This window comes from Callorhinus ursinus, unplaced genomic scaffold (genome assembly GCF_003265705.2).
Source record: "Callorhinus ursinus isolate GAN/ISIS: 27379988/994484 unplaced genomic scaffold, GSC_fseal_2.0 scaffold11, whole genome shotgun sequence".
Classification (NCBI taxonomy): Eukaryota; Metazoa; Chordata; class Mammalia; order Carnivora; family Otariidae; genus Callorhinus; species Callorhinus ursinus.
Window position 1 is genome coordinate 44809047 of NW_027397073.1, and position 20249 is coordinate 44829295.

General features: G+C 36.1%; 1 protein-coding gene across 4 annotated transcripts in view; it reads right to left on the reverse strand.

The window, feature by feature from the left end:
• TAF4B (TATA-box binding protein associated factor 4b) overlaps positions 1–20249 on the reverse strand; it is a 126073-nt gene that overhangs the window by 72673 nt on the left and 33151 nt on the right. For all 4 annotated transcript variants that reach the window (XM_025886782.2, XM_025886779.2, XM_073898387.1 and 1 more), the window contains exons 8-9: positions 17720–17855; positions 16705–16810 (exon numbers count right to left, since the gene is read on the reverse strand). In XM_025886782.2, the coding sequence (XP_025742567.1) occupies positions 16705–16810; positions 17720–17855 (242 nt within the window). The remainder of the gene's footprint in view (positions 1–16704; positions 16811–17719; positions 17856–20249) is intronic.

Genomic DNA, 20249 nt, shown 5'->3' on the forward strand with positions numbered 1-20249 from the left:
CATTTATATAATTTCCCTGTGAAGAATGTTTAAGAACTTAATTTCTATCAAATTTCTAGTATAAGGCAACTCCTCCAAGAGGACGGTTTTGTTGAATTTTTACCCTAGATTTAGAGCTAATCCAGGCATAGCTTACACTGATGGTTCTTCTTCTCTGTCTCCTTTATCTTTCCAAGATGAGAGGGGTTTTTGTTTGTTTGTTTGTTTGTTTTGTCAGTAGAGGCTGTTTTATGTCTAAGTCCCTGCTCTGGAAAGATTAAACATATATATTGTGTCATATATTATATAACAATATATATTATTGATACACTTGTACATATAGGGAAAGCAGACTCTTTAATAAGTACATGATGAAACAATTACATATGAAGCAAGGTGAACACATGTTTAATCAACACTAGAGAATCTGATTCCTACAGTATAAAATAAAGAACAGTGAAGTTAAGGGGGAGACGAACCATGAGAGATGATGGACTCTGAAAAACAAACTGAGGGTTCTAGAGGGTAGGGGGGTGGGGGGATGGGTTAGCCTGGTGATGGGTATTGAGGAGGGCACGTTTTGCATGGTGCACTGGGTGTTATGAACAAACAATGAATCATGGAACACTGCATTAAAAACTAATGATGTAATATATGGTGATTAACATAACAATAAAAAATTAAAAAAAAAAAAAGAACAGTGAAGTTAATGGAGTAATACTGTCTATGACAATAGCGTGTAACCTTGTCCTATGTTATTCTCTAAGAGTGTGTTTATTTTTTTATTTCATTTTAAAGATTTTATTTGAGAGAGAGCGTGCGCACAAGTGCACGTGAGCAGGAGGAGGGACAGAGGGAGAAGCAGACTCCCCACTGAGCAGGGAGACTGATGGAGGGCTTGATCCCAGGACCGTGGGATCATGACCTGACCCAAAGACAGACGCTTAACCAACTAAGCCACCCAGGAGCCCCTAACAGTGTATTTTAAAGAAAAATTTTTAAAATATCACACTAAACCCTAGCTGTTAAAATACTGTCACTAACAGAAGTAATATATATGCATTATCCATCTATATTTTATTTTTCTCTAAAATACAAAAACTCTTTTTAAAAAAACCTTAATCTTTAAGCATTATCATAGCTTCAAAAAATCCACAATTCCATATTATCATTAAATAGCCAGTCAGTTTAAATGAGGTTAACTACACAAACATGCAAAGTACGGTAATATTTGTCACTTCTGATTCCGAAATATGAAGAATAAAACATGAATCTCTGGCACCCTCTGGTGTTTAAGTACTATATAGCTTCCCTTATTCATCCCAGGTGTATTGACAAACCAAATAGAAAATATAATTCCCTTAGTCGAAAAAGTAATGAAAAAAAATTTTTAGTTAAACAAGTAGTTTTGAAAAAATAGGCAAATAACACTCTATGTTATTAAACCTCATCCAGTTAAGTCAAGACAAGATCTAATGGCATACACTATTACCTCCTCTTACTTAACAAGGGTCAACATCAAGGGTCTATTTTAAGGTTCATTTTAACAACTGAAGTGACATTGATATTAAGTATCCAAAAAAACCCAAACTTAGGGAGATCACTTTTAAACTAAAATAAGAAGGACCAGGACAAATGAAAACTGGAGGACAGAGAGTCCAGGGAATATTACATCTAAAAACTGTACAGTGACAACATGAGTATGTATGTGTCTGAAGAATAAAAAGAAAGTGAACAAGGAGGCTGGGTCCCTTACACCATGGAATGTTATACCTGCAATGATTCAGTTTTCCTGAATGTGAGAGAATCTTCTGTCCTGCATATGCCACTGTTTTTTGGGTTTTTTGTTTGCTTGTTTGTTTTTTAGTATATCTATTATCTATAATCTTACTGAATTCTAACAAATGTAACTATGGTTCAAGATGGTTCACATCATAAAAAAGTCAATTCTCCCCCAAATTAACCTAATCATATTAACCTCAAGACAAAATTTTCATAGAACTGCTCTGCTCATTCTAAAATTCAAGTTTAGTAGAAAAATAACAAAGGTAAAGTGGAGATACCTTTGATAAAAAAGGAATAAAGAGAGAGGATTTGCTCTGTCAGATACAAAAATAAATAATGAAGGTATCATAATTGAAAGTGCAAAAATATTAACACAGAAATAAAAACAGCACTAAAATTCTAGAAATGTACCCTTGTATAAACAATAATTTACTATAAGATAAATAACATCTCAAATCAGAAAAGTAAGGATAATGAATTCTTCATAACTATTGTTGAGACCAGCATTTCCAACTGGGAAAAAGCTAATTTCTGCTACAGACATTTACAAAAATAAAATAAAGAATGTTGAAGATGTAAAGGTATATGTACATATGTAGATGTGTGTGTATATATATCTTGGAAGAAAACATGGAAGCACATTGTTATGGACTCAGGATGAAGAAGGATTTTTTAGAATACAATGAAATTCAAAAGCTGTAAAGCATGAGAGTGATAAATCTAATACTGTGATTTAAAGTCTTCTAAAACAAAAAGACTCTAAAAACAAAGTTACCAGTTAAAAGATTGGGAGAAAGATATTTATAACATACACAACAAAGAATTTCTCTCCTATATAAGTCTAGAAAGCAATAAGCATTCAACAGATAAATGAGCAAAAGTAATATGTTAGAAATTTCCCAGAAAAAATACTAATGGTGACATTTTTGCTTCAGGCAGTAAATGGACTAGATTTACTGAGGAGAAATTACACGACATTCTAACTAGACCAGCATTAAGACATTTTCATTCCAGTGTTGGGTGCACAGAAGTTGTCAAAAAAGTTGTCAGTAAAAATAAGCAATAACCACACTCTAAAGGTAGAGCTGCCTTAGTGGCAAATGCCTGTGGTTGGCACTAGTTCCTGGAGAAATTGTATCTGAGATTGCTGGGTTAAGTTGGGTTCCCTAGAACAGGTACTAAAGTGGTCCCAAATCAACAATCATCCCTGGTTACCATGAGAAAGTCACAAATCCACTGTGGAGTAAAGCCAGCTCAATTTAAGTCCTTAGGTTTAATCTGATCTACCCACCGAATGAGGTTTTAAATTCAGAAATTATATTTTTTTTATTATTTTTACTTTTTTATTTTTTTGAGAGAGCACATGTGCACAAAGTGGGGGGCGGGGGCAGAAGGAGAGGGAAAGAAAGAATCCCAAGCAGCCTCCATGCCCAGCATGAAGCCCAACGCAGGGCTTCATCTCAAGACCCTGAAATCAAAATCAAGAGTCAGATGCTCAACTGACTGAGCCACCCAGGCATCCCTACATTTTTCACTTCTAATTGTCCTTTTCCAAATCATTGTATTCATTTTTTAACAGAAAACCTCCACTCATTTTTGTGATTCCACATTTTATTTCTAACCAATTTATAATAATTTTTAACATTGAATATTTGATCATCCAATGTTTGAAGTCACTGGGGTTTCAAATGGGCTGCTGTTTCATTGTAGTTTAACTTTCAGGGTGACTTTTCCTTATATGTTTCACTTTTGAAAGTGAACACATACATGGATACCAGAAAATCATGGAATGATATTTTTAAAGTGCTGAAAGCAAAAAAAAAAAAAAAAAAAAGGTCAACCCATAATTCTACCACTCTTGACATCATTGTCTATATAAAGTAATCTAAAAATTACCAGAAATTAAGAGCCTAACAAGCTAATTAGCATAGGATTAAAGAAAAAAACAATGTGCATTTCTATACAGTAGTAACAGAAAAGGCAATCACCAAAAATATTTATAATAGCAAAAAAAAAAAAAGGTACCTAGGAATAAATCCAACAGCTAGATACAACAAATTGTGAACAACCTGTATAGATAAAATTGTATCACTTTATTGAAAGATGTTAAAAAAAGGCATGCATAAATGAAGATATAAATATTTATAGATAGAAGGCTCAAAATTATAAAGAAATCAGCTTAAAGACAATGGACTCAATGTCATGCCAATTCAAATTCCAGCAGACATTTTTGGTGGAATTTAAACTAATACTTAAATTTATATGGAACAGCAAAATCCCAGGAATAGCCAAGAACAGTAGAAGGGTGGGTTATGAAAGTGAAATACAGGGGCGCCTGGGTGGCTCAGTTGGTTAAGCGACTGCCTTCAGCTCAGGTCATGATCCTGAAGTCCCGGGATCGAGTCCCGCATCAGGCTCCCTGCTCAGCAGGGAGTCTGCTTCTCCTTCTGACCCTCCCCTGTCTCATGCTCTCTCTATCTCAATTCTCTCTCTCAAATAAATAAATAAATAAATAATCTTTAAAAAAAGAAAAAGAAAGTGAAATACAGAGAAATAAAGTATACTGGTAAAGGAGATGCTTTAATGGATTTAAAATTTATTCTGAAGCTACAGTAAATTGACAATCATGCTACTGGAAATAAACAAATTAACCAGTAATATAAAATAGGGACGAAAAGATAAACTAAAAATAATGGATGGCCTAGAAAAGACCCTAAATATGACGTAGGAGATGCTACAGATCACTGAGGAAAGACAGAGTCTTCATTAAATCTGCTGAAACAAATGATTATGCATATGGGAAGGAGTGAATTCGGATCCCTATCCTACATCATAAGAAAAAACAAAACCAAAATTAAACCGTGTTGACCAAGATTTAAATATAAAAAGTGAAATTTCAAAACTTTTAGAACACTATAAAGGAGACTATCTTTATGATACCAAGGAGGATAAGACAGCACAAACAATTCATTGAAGAAATTGCTAAATCCAACTACTTTTTTTTAAATACAACTACTTTAAAATGAAGAACTTCTGTTCATCAAAATATACCGTAAAGTATACTAAAAACACTAACTTCAATAAATATTGGCAATACAGAAAAGTATAAATAATTACACTAGGACTTCTGCTTAGTTGTAGACTATCACTGGGACAATTGTTCTGATTAAGAAAAACTAACAAAGCCAGAACATTTTTAAATTTTATTTTTTATTTTTTTTAAAGATTTTATTTATTTATTTGACAGAGAGAGAGCACAAGTAGACAGAGTGGCAGGCAGAGGGAGAGGGAGAAGCAGGCTCCCCACTGAGCAGGGAGCTTGACACGGGGCTCGATCCCAGGACCCTGGGATCATGACCTGAGCCGAAGGCAGACACTTTAACAACTGAGCCACCCAGGTGCCCCCAGAACACTTTTTTAAAGTTTGTTTGAGGGCAGACAAGGGTCCAGGAAACCAGGTCTTGAGGAGCCACAGTCCCAAGAGAAGAGAACCTCACCATTGGAAACCCAATTTTTTCCATGTTGTTTTTCCTTTGGGCATGTGCAAATTCTTGATGTAGAAGAAGACACTAAGAAGCCATGGAGAGGGGACGCCTGGGTGGCTCAGTCGGTTAAGCGTCTGTCTTTGGCTCAGTTTATGATCCCAGGGTCCTGGGATCAAGTCCCATGTCGGGCTCCTTGCTCAGCAGGGAGCCTGCTTCTCCTTCTGCCTGCCACTCCTCCTGCTTGTGTGCTCACTCTCTCCCTGGCAAATAAATAAATAAAATCTTAAAAAAGAAAAAAAAAAAGAAGAAGAAGACATGGAGAGGGCAGCTACTAAGAAACAGAAAAGCCAAGAGAGCATTAGGCAATCTCATGACGATGAGAGACAGAAAGTTAGAGTTCAAGGTTTCTGAGGCTGCCAATATTCAGGGTGTAGGCCATGACCCTATAAAAGAACTGAGGCACAAAGCAGACTTGACATTATGTGATGATTTTTCATGCAAAGCACTGAACACTGAAGCTCTGCAAAAGAAAAGTCAAAGAAGCCAAGCAAAAAGCTTATGAAGAGCACTCTTGAGAAGGATTCTGGGAGATGGCAGAAGAGCATAAGGAATCTGTCTGGTGTGACTATTTTGGAACTTTTGAATCTTCTGAAGGCTTCCAACTTTCAGGGGAAGGCTTGTAAGATAAACTGGGTTTTGGGTCAATTTCAGCTGTTAGTTTGGCAAGGGCTACCCATCCCCCAGACTCCAGCCCTGAGGCAAACAGCCATGCACATGTATTAGAGCAGTCTGCACACAGCTTGTGGCAACTAGGGTGTGTGTGTGGGGGGAGGAATGGGGGGGAAACTGTCCTCCAAATGTCAGGAATATATGCTCAGATCATTGATTGTTGCTTCTGATTTCAGAGGTGCAGACTATGAGGTGGGTAGGCATTGTTGCTAATACTACTTCCTCTGTTGCAGGGCCCTCACCCTCTAGCCAAAGTGACTTCTAAGGCATATAAAGGGTGAGTCCCATTTCCCCCGTTCCCCTCATTTTCCTCTTTTAGAAGCCAGATATGAAAGATTAGGACATTCAAAGGCAACTGCATATATAAGGGAAAAGAGAAAGTCACCAGACATGCCCAGGGAAAGTCAAAAGCTAAAAACAACCTAAGATCTAAAGTTCATACCTCAGGTTGATCCTACAACAAAAACAACACACACAAAAAAACAAAAGACAGCAAGCCCTAGGGAATGGGAATAATCTAATTTCCAGAGATGCCGCATTATTAGATTCAAATGTCCAATTTTCAACAGAAAATCATGAGACATACAAAGAAATATGAAAGTATGACCAATTAACAGGAAAAAAACCAACACAAAAACTATCCCTGTAAAAAAAGACCCAGGGATGGATGTACTAGACAAAGACTTTAAAACAACTGTTCTAAAAATATTCAAAAAACAAAAGGAAGATATGAGGAGAGTCAAGAAAATGATGTATGAACAAAATGCAAATAACAATAAAGAGAAACCTAAGGGGCACCTGGGTTGCTCAGTTGGCTAAGCATCGACGTCAGCTCAGGTCATGATCTTAGGGTCCTGGGATGGAGCCCCACGTCAGGCTCCCTGCTCAGCAGGGAGTCTGCTTCTACCTTTCCCTCTGCCCCTCCCCCATTCATGCTCTCTCTCTCTCTCTCTCTAATAAATAAAATCTTAAAAAAAAAAAGAAAGAAAAGAGAAAAACAAAAAAGAAACCAAAAAGAAATTAAGAAGCTGAAAAGTACAATAACTAAAATGAAAAAATCACAGAAAATTTCAAAGGCAGATTAGGGAAGGCAAAGAATCTGTGAACTTGAAGACAGAGAAAATGGAAATTACTGAGAATGAGGAGCAGACAGAAAAAAGATTGATAAAAACCTACAAGGACCTGTGGGAAACCATCAGATGGTCAAACACATATATTGCGGAGTCTCAGAAGGTGAAGAAAGGGGCAGAGAATATTTAAAGAAATAATGGCTAAACACATCCCAAACTTGAGGAATAACATCAACATAAACATCCAAGAAGCTAAAAAAAACTCTAAGCAAGGTCATCTCAAAGAACCCATATTGAGACACATTATAATCAAACTTTCAAAAGACAAAGACAGAGAATCTTGAAAGCAGTGAGAGAAAAAGAACTCATCACACAGATGACAGTGTCTCCCTCACTATGATATTGGGAAAAGTGAATGTTATAGAACTTATCTTATTAGCACAGTACCTGGTACACTGTAAGTTTGAATAAATATTACTGAAATGATAATAACTACTAAGTTATTGCCTTTTAAATAAGCCTCTAAACTGACAGATCAAAAGAATATCTAAGACTGAAGATATCTTGATTTCTGAAGAATAACAGAGACACTCAGTTATTGACACTCCTAAGAGACAAGATGGAGTATGACCAGAATGATAACATAATTATATAAGAAACACAATGACAAGTACAAAGCAGACAATAAACAGTGGTTAAATGGATTAGCAACATGCTGAGAAAAAAAATCATTGAAGTGTTGGTTAATCCATTAGTATCACCCTAAAAAGTAGGCTAGAGTGTCAAGCTTTGTCTTTCTTTTTTTTTTTTTTAAAGATTTATTTATTTATTTCAGAGAGAGAGAGAGAGAGAGAGAGAAAGTGTGTGCACACAGTGGGGGAGGGCAGACAGAGAGGGAGAGAGGGAGAATCTCAAGCAGACTCCCTGCCGAGCATGGAACCTAACTCGGGGCTCGATCATGACCTCAAGAGTTGGCCACTTAATGGACTGAGCCACCCAGGCACCCTATCTTTCACTCTTGAATAGATACTAATGTCATCCATGCAAACAAAACCTGTAATAAACTATCTAAATCTAACATACATATACAGAATATGCTATCTGAACAAAAGCATATATATTCTTCAAGTGCACATGGGACATTTTCTAGGATAGACCATATGTTAGGCCACAAATGAAATCTAAGTAGATTTAAAAAGATAACAGCTTCTCTGGTAACAACGGGATGAACTTCGAATCCACAATAGAAAATAAAACTGCCAAATTAAACAAATTTATGTAAACTAAATATACTCTTCAATAATCAATGGGTCAAAGAAGAAATCCAAAGGGAAATTAGGGAAGACTTAGACAACGAAAATGAAAACACAACATACCAAACTTTATAGGAAGCAGCAAAGAAGTGCCAAGGAAATTTATAGCTATAAAAAACAAGAGGGGCGCCTGGATGGCTTAGTCAGTTAAGCACCTGCCTTTGGCTCAGGTCATGATCCCAGGGTCCTGGAAGTGAGCCCTGCTAAACAGGGAGCCTGCTTCTCCCTCTCCCTGTGCCTCCCCTCCCCCTGGCTCACGCGTACACACACACTCTCTCTCTCTCAAATTAAAAAAAAAACAAAAAACAAGAAAGTTATCAACAAACTAATTTTACAACTTCAGGAACTAGGAAACCCAAGGCAGCATAAGGAAGGAAAAATAAAAATTAGAGCAGAAATAAACAAAAGAGAATAGGAAAACAATAAGGAAAATTAATCAACCCCAAAGTTGGTATTTGAAAAGATAGAAAAATGAACAAACCTTCAGCTAGACTAATAATAAAAAGACTCAAATTAACTAAAATCTGAAATGAAAATAGAGACATCACTACTGATTCTGCAGAAATAAAAAGAATTATTAGAAAGTACTAAGAAAACTGTAGGCAAAAAAAAAAAAATAGAATAACCTAGATAAAATGGACAAATTCCTAGAAACACAAAACCTACCAAGTCTTAATCACAAAGAAAATCTAAACAGATCAACAACTACTAAGGAGACCGAATCAGTAATAAAAATATCTCCCAACAAATAAAAGCTCTGGCTTCACTGTGAATTATACCAAACATTAAAGGAGAACTAATATCAAATCCTCTTAAAACTTTTCCAAAAAACTGAAGAGAAGATACTTCCTAACCCATTCTATGAGGCCAGCATTACCGTGATACCAAAGCCAGACAAAAATACCATAAGGAAACTACAGATTGCTGTGCCTGACTCGGTCGGTACAGCATGTGACTCTTATTTTGGGGTTGTGAGTTCAAGCCCCATATTGGGTGTAGAACTTACTTTAAAAAAAAAAGAGGCACTTGGGTGACACATTCAGTTAAGTGTCTAACTCTTGGTTTCAGCTCAAGTCATGATCTCAGGGTCATGAGCTCAAGCCCCGTGTTGGGCTCTGTGCTCAGCACAGACTCTCCTTAAAACTGTCTCTTCCTCTCCCTCTTCCCCTCACCTGCCCACACTCTGTCTCTCTCTCTCTAATAAATATTTTTTTAAATTTAAAAAATTTAAAAGAAAACTATAGACCAATATCCCTTATGAACAATGATGCAAAATTCCTCAACAAAGTACTACCAAACTGAACTGGACAGCATATTAAAGGATCATACACCAAGGCTAAGTGGGGTTTATTCCTGGAGTACAAAGATGGTTCAATATACAAAATTGATCAATTTAATACAGATTAACAAAAGGAGGGAAAAAAGCCACTGATCATCTCGAGTGATGCTGAGAAATAATTTTATAAAATCCAACACCTTTTCATGATAAAAACATTCAAAAAACCAGGAATGGAAGGAAAGTATCTCAACATAATAAAACAAGATATGAAAAACCCACAGTGAAAACCATATTCAATGATGAAAGACTGAAAACTTTTCCTCTAAGATCAAGAACAAGATAAAGATGTTAACTTTGGTCTCTTCTATTCAGCATGGTACTGGACATTCTAGCCAGAGCAATTATGCAAGAAAAAGAAATGAATCCAAAGGAAGAAGTAAAATTATCTCTATTCACAGATGATATGATCTCATGTGTTAGAAAACCCTAAAGATTCCACAAAAAGAATTAATAAATGCACTGAACAAAGCTGCAGGATACAAAGTCAATACAAAAAAATCAACTACATTTCTATATAATAACAATGGACAATTTGTGAAGGAAATAAGAAACATTTACAATAGCATCAACAAGAATAAAATACTTAGTAATAAATTTAACCAAGAAGCCAAAAGACTTGCACAATGAAAACTACAAAATGTTGTTGAAATTAAAGAAGATATAAATGAATAGAAACACAGCCAATATTCATGGATTGGAAGGCTTAATATTACTAAGATGTCAATGTTACCCAGAGCAATCTACAGATGTAATGCAATCTCTATCAAAATCCCAGTGACATTTTTTGCAGAAATAGAAAAACCCAACTTAAAATTCATATGGAGGGGCGCCTGGGTGGCTCAGTTGTTAAGCATCTGCCTTCGGCTCAGGTCACGATCCTGGCGTCCTGGGATTGAGCCCCGCATTGGGCTCCCTGCTCCACAGGAAGCCTCCTTCTCCGTCTCCTACTCTCCCTTTCCTCTCTCTTGCTGTATCTCTCTCTGTCAAATAAATAAAATCTTTAAAAAAAGAAAAAAAAGATTTTAAAAAAAGATAAAAAATAAAATAAAATTCATATGGAATCTCAAGGGACCCTGAATAGCCAAACAATCTTGAAAAGGAACAAAGGTGGAAGACCCACTTCCTGATATCAAAATTTACTACAATGCTACAGTAATCAAGATAGTGTGGTACTAACATAAAGCCAGACATATAACCCAAATGAAATAGAACAGAGAAGACATAAATAAACCCTTACATATATGGTCATATGATTTTTAAGATCTTTTTTTTAAATTATTTTATTTATTTATTTATTTATTTGAGAGAGAGAATGAGATAGAGAGAGTACATGAGGGGGGGAGGGTCAGAGGGAGAAGCAGACTCCCTGCTCAGCAGAAAGCCCGATGCGGGATTCGATCCTGGGACTCCAGGATCATGACCTGAGCCGAAGGCAGTCGCTTAACCAACTGAGCCACCCAGGCACCTTATGGTCATATGATTTTTGACAAGGGGGCCAAGCCCTTTCAGTGGGGAAAGGATAGTGTTTTTTAGCAATAGTATAGTGCTGAAGAAACTGGATATACACATTAAAATGGATGATGTTGGACCTTTACCTAATTCCATGTACAAAACTTTAACTGAGGGGCACCTGGGTGGTTCAGTAGGTTAAGCGTCTGCCTTCGGCTCAGGTCATGATTCCAGGGTCCTGGGATCAAGCCCTGCATTGGGCTCCCTGCTCAGTGGGGAGCCTGCTTCTCCCTCTCCCACTCCCCCTGCTTGTGTTCCCTCTCTCGCTGTCTCTCTCTCTGTCAAATAAAATCTTAAAAAAAAATTTTTTTTAACTGAAAAAGGATCAATAACCAGAAAGGATAAAAAATATAGGACCTAAAACTATAAAACTCTTAGAAGAAAACAGGACAAACACTGGATTTGGCAATAATTTCTTGGATATGACACCAAAGGCACAAGCAACAAAAGAATATTAAACAAACTGGATTTCACAAAAATTTTTAAATTTTATGCTTCAAAAGACATTAACTTCAGAGTAAAAAGGCAATCCACAAAGGAGTATTTGCGAATCATACAGCCAATAAGGGAGAAATATACAGAATATAAAACTCAATAACAAAAAATTTGATTATAAAATAGGCAAAGTACTTGAATAGAAAATATCCAAAGACAATATACAAATGGCCAATACGCACATGAAAAGATGCTCAACATCACTAATCATTAGGGAAATGCAAATCAAAACCACAAAGAAGTATCACTTTATATCTATTATGAACACTACTGTCAAAGAAAACAAAACCAGAAAATAACAAGTGTTGGCAAGAATGTGGAGAAATCTGAACTCCTGTGCACTGTTGATGGGAATGTAAAATGGTACAACTGCTGTGGAAAACAGCATGGCAGATCCTCAAAAAACTAAAAATAGATACCATATGATCCCGTAACTCGATTTCTGGATATATAACCAAAAGAATTGAAAACAGACTTGAAGATATTTGTATGCCCATGTTCACAGCAGCATTATTCACAATAGTTAAAATGTGGAAGACACCTAAGTGTCCATTGACAGATGAGTGGATATAAAACAGAATATAATTCAGTCTTAAAAAGGAAGGAAATTCTGACTTATGCTACATGGATGAACCCCTGAGGACATTATTCTAAGTGGAATAAGCCAGCCACAAAAAGACAAATACTGTGCATTTCCACTTACATGAGACTGTTGTAGTTAAAATCACAGACAGAAAAGTGGAATGTTGGTTGCCAGGGGCTGGCGGGGGATGGGGGGGTGGAAAAATGAGGACTAATGGATTAAAAGGTATAGAGTTTCATTTTATAAGATGAAAAGAGTTCTGGAGATAGATGGTGGTGATGGTTGCATACCAACGTGAATGTACTTAATGCCAATTAAAAATGGTTAAGATGGTAAATTTTATGTGATGCATATTTTCCAAAAATTTTTTAAAAACGGGGGAAAAAGAATTAAGACAGTTTACAACAACAACAAAAGCCTGGTGAGTTTTAAGGACTCTTAAAGTACTGAGGAAATAAAAATTTTCAGAATCCAGCAAAGAGAAGCACCCTAACTCTTAGCTGAAACTCCTGAGGGGAAGGGCCAGGAGAACCAAAGGGATATGCTAACCTTGGAAAGATTACAACCTAGCTTTGAACCAGCTCAATTACTGACTATATTGAGGCAATTTGCTCCTCTACTGCCAACCAGAAAATTGGGTAAATTCTCTTTCTGGAGGTAACTAATCCAAAACTCCTATAATTATTTTTTAAACATATTTGACATTGACTCAAAAAAAATTACTAAGTAGACACCAAGAAATAGGATGAAAAAGCCAGGTAAAAGAAAGAGACTTACAGTTAACATGGATATTAGGAATATCAGGCATGGACTTTAGAAATAAGGATGATGATTAATTGTCAAGAACACAGGAGTTAAGATAATTCCACCAGCTCAGTCGGTTAATACCCACTCTTGAGACTCTGGATTTTGGCTCACATCATCTCAGGGTTGTGAGATCGAGCCCTGCCTTGTCTTGGCTCTGTGCTGGGTGTGTAGCCTGTTAAAGATTCTCTCTCTCTCCCTCTGCCCCAACCCGCCCCCGCCCCCAAAAAAGATACTTCCACCAGATAACAAAAATGTATTAAAAAAAGAAGTGGAGGTTATGATTTCTGGTAATGGCAGAATAACTTGATTAATAATTATAAAATCAACATACAATTTTTAAAAAGGCAACCATTTAAAAAAGACAAATCTGGGGCACCTGGGTAGCTCAGTTAGTTAAGCATCTGCTTTCTGCTCAGGTCATGATCCCAGGGTCCTGGGATCGAGCCCCGCATCAGGCTCCCTGCTCAGCGGGGAGCCTGCTTCTCCCTCTCTCTCTCTGCCCCTCCCCCTGCACACTCTCTCTAAAATAAATATTTTTTTAAATCATAAAAAAATAAAAAAGATAAATCTAGGGGCGCCTGGGTGGCTCAGTCGGTTAAACATCTGACTCTTGGTTTTGGCTCAGATCGTGATCTTGGGGTCCTGGGATCAAACCCCATGTTGGGCTCCCCACTCAGTGGAGAGCCTGCTTGAGAGTCTTTCCCTCTGCCCCTCCCTTCAAGCTTGCTCTTCCTCCCTTTCTTTAAAATAAATAAATAAATCTTTAAAAAAATAAAAAAGAAATCTAAACCACAATAACAGGAAACTGGTCAGTGGCTAGCTGGAGTGTAACAAGGGGACTGGCTAGGAAGGAGCACCAGGAAGCTTTTGGGGTGTTGAAAATAGTCTATGTATCTTGACTGACACAGACTAAACACACTGTATTGGAAGACAATGATGACTGCCTAGATGTCCATCTTCTAACATTTCCTCCCAAAACAATACAGAACAAGGAAAACCACAACCTCAGCATAACTCAAAGACAAAGAATACCCAAACTTCAAAATAAGTATAAATGAAAAAAGGGCAAACAGTTCCCCACCCACCCACTCCTTGCCCCACCCACCCAATGTGCCCCCACCTCATCTGACTCAAGGCCTGTGGTAAAAGCAGACTAGTAAAACTGCTGTAAAGAGGTCAGAGAGCTGGTGGCAATGGCAGGCATAAGGATGAAATATTCTATTAGCAGGAAGACTAAGCGCATCCCAAATCAGAAAGTACTAAAAAGATGTCCTACTAGATCATAGTATGAGCTCTATTCAATTGAACCTCGTAGACTTAAATGTGTAAGCTTGGGGGTGGGGACCAAAATGGGGAAAGGAAAATTTTTTTTTTAAAGATTTTATTTATTTATTCATGAGAGACAGAGGGAGAGAGAGAGAGAGAGAGAGAAGCAGAGGGAGAAGCAGGCTCCCAAGGAGCAGGGAGCCCGATGCGGGACTCGATCCCAGGACCCTGGGATCATGACCTGAGCCGAAGGCAGACGCTTAACCATCTGAGCCACCCAGGCGCCCGGGGAAAGGAAAATTTATACAGTGCTGCAGACAAGAGAATCAAAGAGGTTTTTCATAGGCCAATAGATACAACCAAAACCCTATTAATAAGCATTGAAGAAAGGTATAAAAACAACCAAGGGAATGAAAAGGAGATAAAGAAATTAAAAAAGATCAGAGGCAAAATAATGGAAAGTAAGGGAGATAAAAAGAATAAAATCCATACTCCTGCATTCCCTGAAGAGTAAAACATAAAACAATGGACCAGAACTAATATTTCAAACTATAATCCAAGAAAACTTCACAGACATTTCAAGAGATCAGAATCTACATATTAAAAGGGCCAACTGGTAACCTAGGAAAGTGAAGTAAGAATGGTCCATATTTCACAGTACATCCTAATATAAAGATATTAGATTTTAAAGATAAATTCTCAAGGCCTTCAGACAAAAAGATCAAATAAATAAAAAACAACATAAATATTAAGGCAATAGTAGAGAAGCATTTTTAAAAATGCAATATGAAATAAAAATGCAATACAAAATGTTAATTTCCTATCCAGCCAGTGGTCCTTCAAGTATGGAGGACATTGAAATCAGTTTTTAACATACAAGAATTTAGCATATTCTATACCAAATGAGCCTTTCTTGAGTAGATGAACTTCATCCAACCAAGAGATAACTATGAAAAATTCAGAGAAAGGACTGAAGATGATCATTTTAATATAAAAGTAGACCTACAACTAAAATGCAGGTGGAGATGAGAAAGAAAGACTAATGCACAAATGTTTTTATACTGTGACAAAGAAATAATGCAACTAGAACTGGGAGAAGGTTGAGGAAGAAGAAAGTAGAATACCCACACATTGATATTTATATAGGTAATGGCAGAAATTAAAGAATATCAATACAAGAAGGACAAACCTAAAACTGTAATACTTCTGAACAAAGTATAAGAGATAATCTTTGTAAGCTAGAGTTGCACAAACATTTCTTGGATAAAACATGAAAAGCATAATTTACAAGGAAAAACAATGAACTTAACTTCAGCAAAATTAAATGTTTGCTCTGTGAAAGACACTGGTGAGAGAATGATAGAACACACTACAAAGAAATTATTCCCAAATCACTACCATGGCAAAAGACTTGGATCATGAATACATAAAAAAATGCTAAAAACTCAACCATAAGAAAACAAATAACTCAGTAAGAAAAACTGGTCAAAGGATTTGAACACACACTTCATCAAAGAAGGTATATGGATAGCAAATAAATACAAGAACAGATGCTCAACATCGTTAGTCATCAGGGAAATGAAAATTAAAACCACAAAATAACCACAATATACTTTTTAGAATGGTAAAAATCAAAAGAACTGACAATACAAAAAGCTGACAAAATTGAAGAGCAAATGAACTCATCATTGCTGGTAGAAATGCAGAATGGTACAGTTCCTTTGGTAAACAGTTTAGTTTCTTAAATAGTTAAACAAACGCTTCCCTAGTGATCCAGGAATCATATTCTGGAAACGAAAACCTATGTTCACATAAAAATCTGGATGTAAATGTTTACAGCAGCTTTACATATTACCGTCAAAAACCAGAAACGACTCAATGTCCATCAATAGGAAAAAGAATAAAGAGATTTACATTTATACAATACTTCCCCCCTGTAAAGAACAATCGTCTAATGTTCAAAATGATATGGATGAATCTCAAAAACATGCAGAGTGAAAAAAGATGCAAAAAGGTTAATGTAATTTTTCATCTATGTGAAGTTCAAGAACAGACAAAAATGATCTATGGTGATGGACGTAAGAATAGCAGCTGCTGGAGTCAGGGGTCAGAGGTCATTGATTTGAAAAGAGCATGAAGGTGAAGGGTATGTTCAGTATCTTGATGATACAGGGATATATGTTTATCAAAATTCATTGAACTATACACTTAAGGTTTGTGCACTTGTTTATAAATTATACTCAATAAAGTATTGTCAGCTTTTTAAAAAGGCATCAATATATTAAGTATTACTCATTCATCTTTTCCTTTAACCAGACCAATGTTAACTATTTATTTTCTTTACCTGAAGGATGTTGTTCCATTCTCTTTTACTTTATTTTTCTGAATAGGAGATGCTTGGATTGACAGAATCTTATTTCCTGGCAGGGTAATTTGCTTTAGAATGGAAGCTATACAAACAAAAGAAGAAAGAAAAATGAATTAAAAGTCATGCCATATTAGGAAAAATGCAGAATAACAGCTTTTAGTATACAAAGAAAATTTCAAGCTGTCCTAGAACTATACTTAAATTCAAAAACGACAATGAATTTATTCCCTGCACAAGCAATCATCTTATAAAATCAAGACCTCTCCATTTCTTTTTAAAGGTTTTATTTATTTGACAGAGAGAGAGACAGCGAGAGAGAGCGAGAGAGAGAGAGAGAGAGAGAGAGAGAGTTAGAGAGAGAGAGAGAGAGAGAACACAAGCAGGGGGAGTGGGAGAGGGAGAAGCAGGCTTCCCGCAGAGCAGGGAGCCTGATGCGGGGCTCGATTCCAGGACTCTGGGATCATGACCTGAGCCGAAGGTAGACACTTAACAACTGAGCCACCCAGGTGCCCCTCCATTTCTTTTTATATAGTCTTCAAACAGTCTACAGAATTACCAGTATTATAAAAACATGCAGAAAAAGTGACAGGTGATAAATGTTAATAATATATCATATTTGTAGATTTAAAAAAATACATGAAATCTCTAACTTTTACGTGTAACAATGATTTCCAAACTTAGAAAAAGTAGTGCATTTTAAAAAGAAATAAAGCTATAGCAATTTTTATGTTAAAAAGTGCTTTATTTACAAATATGTTATTCTAATTACAAAAATACCATGAACAGCTGCTTCTTTTATTCTAAAGCAACACATATCCCTAAAAAGTAGCTATGTATGTATAAAGAATGTACTAGTTATTTTTCAGTCCTCCCCCCAGGTCCTATTTAAAAGACTATCTTTCTTAATGTAACAATAAAAAAAATAGAATGATACAAAACCCTATCATGTTCCAAACCCAGTGTGATGGGGCAGGGATGGATCGGGGTCTACCTGGAGCAAACTGACTGGTAGGTATTGCAGTGCTCACTGGCATCTTCTTCTGTCCAGATTTCTGAATGGTCAATGCTGAGGAATGGGGAAGTGTGGTCACTTGTTTTGCAACACCTCCTGAAGGCTGCTGGACTACCTGAAACAATGAGAACTATTAATATACTCATTCAACTAAACCTGCTTTAGAAAAAAACAAGCTTTCAATTATAACAGTAGAACAAATGACTGTGCTCACCTAACTGTAAATACACCTTTACATTAGCGTAACAGAAAGTCTACTTAAAATTTATATTTGTATGTTGCAAAATTATCTTGTTCAATAGTGAAAAACATGACTATTACATAATATATTTTATTTTTAGAGTGAAATTCAAATTTGCATTATATACTGCCCAACTTAAATCTCCATTTGGATCCTATTTTCATTTTTTAACTTATGGAAAATTTCAAACATATACAACAGTAGAGGGAAGAATAAAATGAAACCACCTATTCCATTATTACCCAGCTTCAACAATGATTAATTCTTTACCAATCCTGTTTTATCCATATCCCTACCCACTCATTTTCTCACCACCCTCAATTTTTTTTTTTAAATCCCAGGTATATCTTTTTTATCCCTAAATATTTCAAAATATGTCTCTAAAAAATAAAGACTTTTAATGGGCTGCTTTTTACAAGTCTCTGGAAAACAACAATGCTAGGGCGTTCTCCAACAGAATAGTTCAAGAAATCCAGAGGGCAAAGATTAGGGATAAAGGAAGAGAAATTAAACTAATAGTAGGGCCTTATTTTTAGCTACAAAGGAGAAAAGTCAAAATAGCAGAGCTTCATTTTTTTCACTTCAAAAAAGAAAAAGTCACCATGTATATTTGAGTCTGCTATTAATAGTGAACTACTTAAAAGTCCTTAAACTCAGATATGGCTAATATAAACAAGTCAGGAGAAAGACTTCTGAACAGAATTTTGGGTATAGTATTCTATTCTCTCATTTTTTTGTAAATAAAATATAAAATTTAGTGTGTATTACTAAACAAAAGTAACTCACAAGAAACTCAAAATGTCCCAGCAAAGAATCCCATGGGAACTAATGCCCATACAGAAGAAATACAAGTTGGAATAATCCAACTGCCATCATTCTATAAAAAGAAACTCTTGAAAGAAAGAACTCTTGAAAACAATGATGTATTTTAATAAGTTGAGATTATAAACTGAGTTGTATTGTAAAGTACAAGAAATCAGATTTATATTCTACAAAGTAATATTTTGATGGATGAACAGATAAAAGATACGGTATACATACAACAGAATAGTACTCAGCTACAAAAAGAATGAAATCTTGCCATTTGCAACAACATGGATATTATATGCTAAGTGAAACAAGTCACAAACTTCCAGTTATAAAATAAGACAGGTGAATACAATATACAGTATAGGGAATATAGTTAATAATATTTTAATAACTTTGTATGATGATAGATAATAGCTAGGTTTAGTGTGGTGATCACTTCCTAATTTAAATGTTGAACATTACTATGCTGTATACTGAAACTAATATAATATTGTATATTAACTGTACTTCAAAAAAAATTTAAAAAAAATTTTTAGAAGTGTATGTACAGAGAAAGGTCTGTAAGTTAAAAAAACAATCTGTAAACAGTGATTATTTCCTAGGATTCAACTGCAGGGTAATTTTGCTTTCTACTTTGTGTATTTATTATATACTTTATAGATATGTACATTATTTGCTTTTTTATGATTAGCATAAGCTACATTTATAATTAGAAAAATAATAAAGTTATATTTTCAAATAACTAAAGATGAGATTATTAGAAAAAAATTCTACAAAATAATATACATTCAGGGTCATATTTATTCATTCAGACTGAAACTCAACAGAAATACTCCTCTAACAATTCTGTCTTATCTTCCTATTCATATTTTCTTCCTTAATATCCTTAAGTATTCTTTTCCAGTATTTTAATTGTGAAAAACAGTAATAAAATATTAGAGGTGTTTATGAGTTAGTCTTCATACCAATTTGATAGGTAATCATATAACAGCCCAAAGGCCTGCCCCTGAGGTAGACACAGGCTCTACACAGCCTGGCTGTGTGCACCCTCAGCTATAAAGAGTGGACCCCGGGACACCTGGGTAGTTCAGTCGGTTAAGTGTCTGCCTTTGGCTCAGGTCATGATCCCAGGGTCCTGGGATCTTCAAGTCCCCCATCGGGTTCCTTGCTCAGCAGGGAGCCTGCTTCTCCCTTTGCCTGCCGCTCCCCCTACTTGTGCTCCCTCTCTTGCTTTCTCTCTCCCCTCCCCCTGACAAATAAATAAATAAATCTTAAAAAAAAAGTGGGCCCCATGAGACCTTGGCACCAGTGTGCAGCCCTGGCAAGAACAAGGTGAGGAAAGCAAGCCTCAGTACCCACCTGTAGGATCCTGGGTGTGCCTTGCCCTGCCTCCAGCCCAACTGGGGTCAAGATCATACATGTGGAGGAAGACAATATGCCAGTTAAAAATATAGGGGT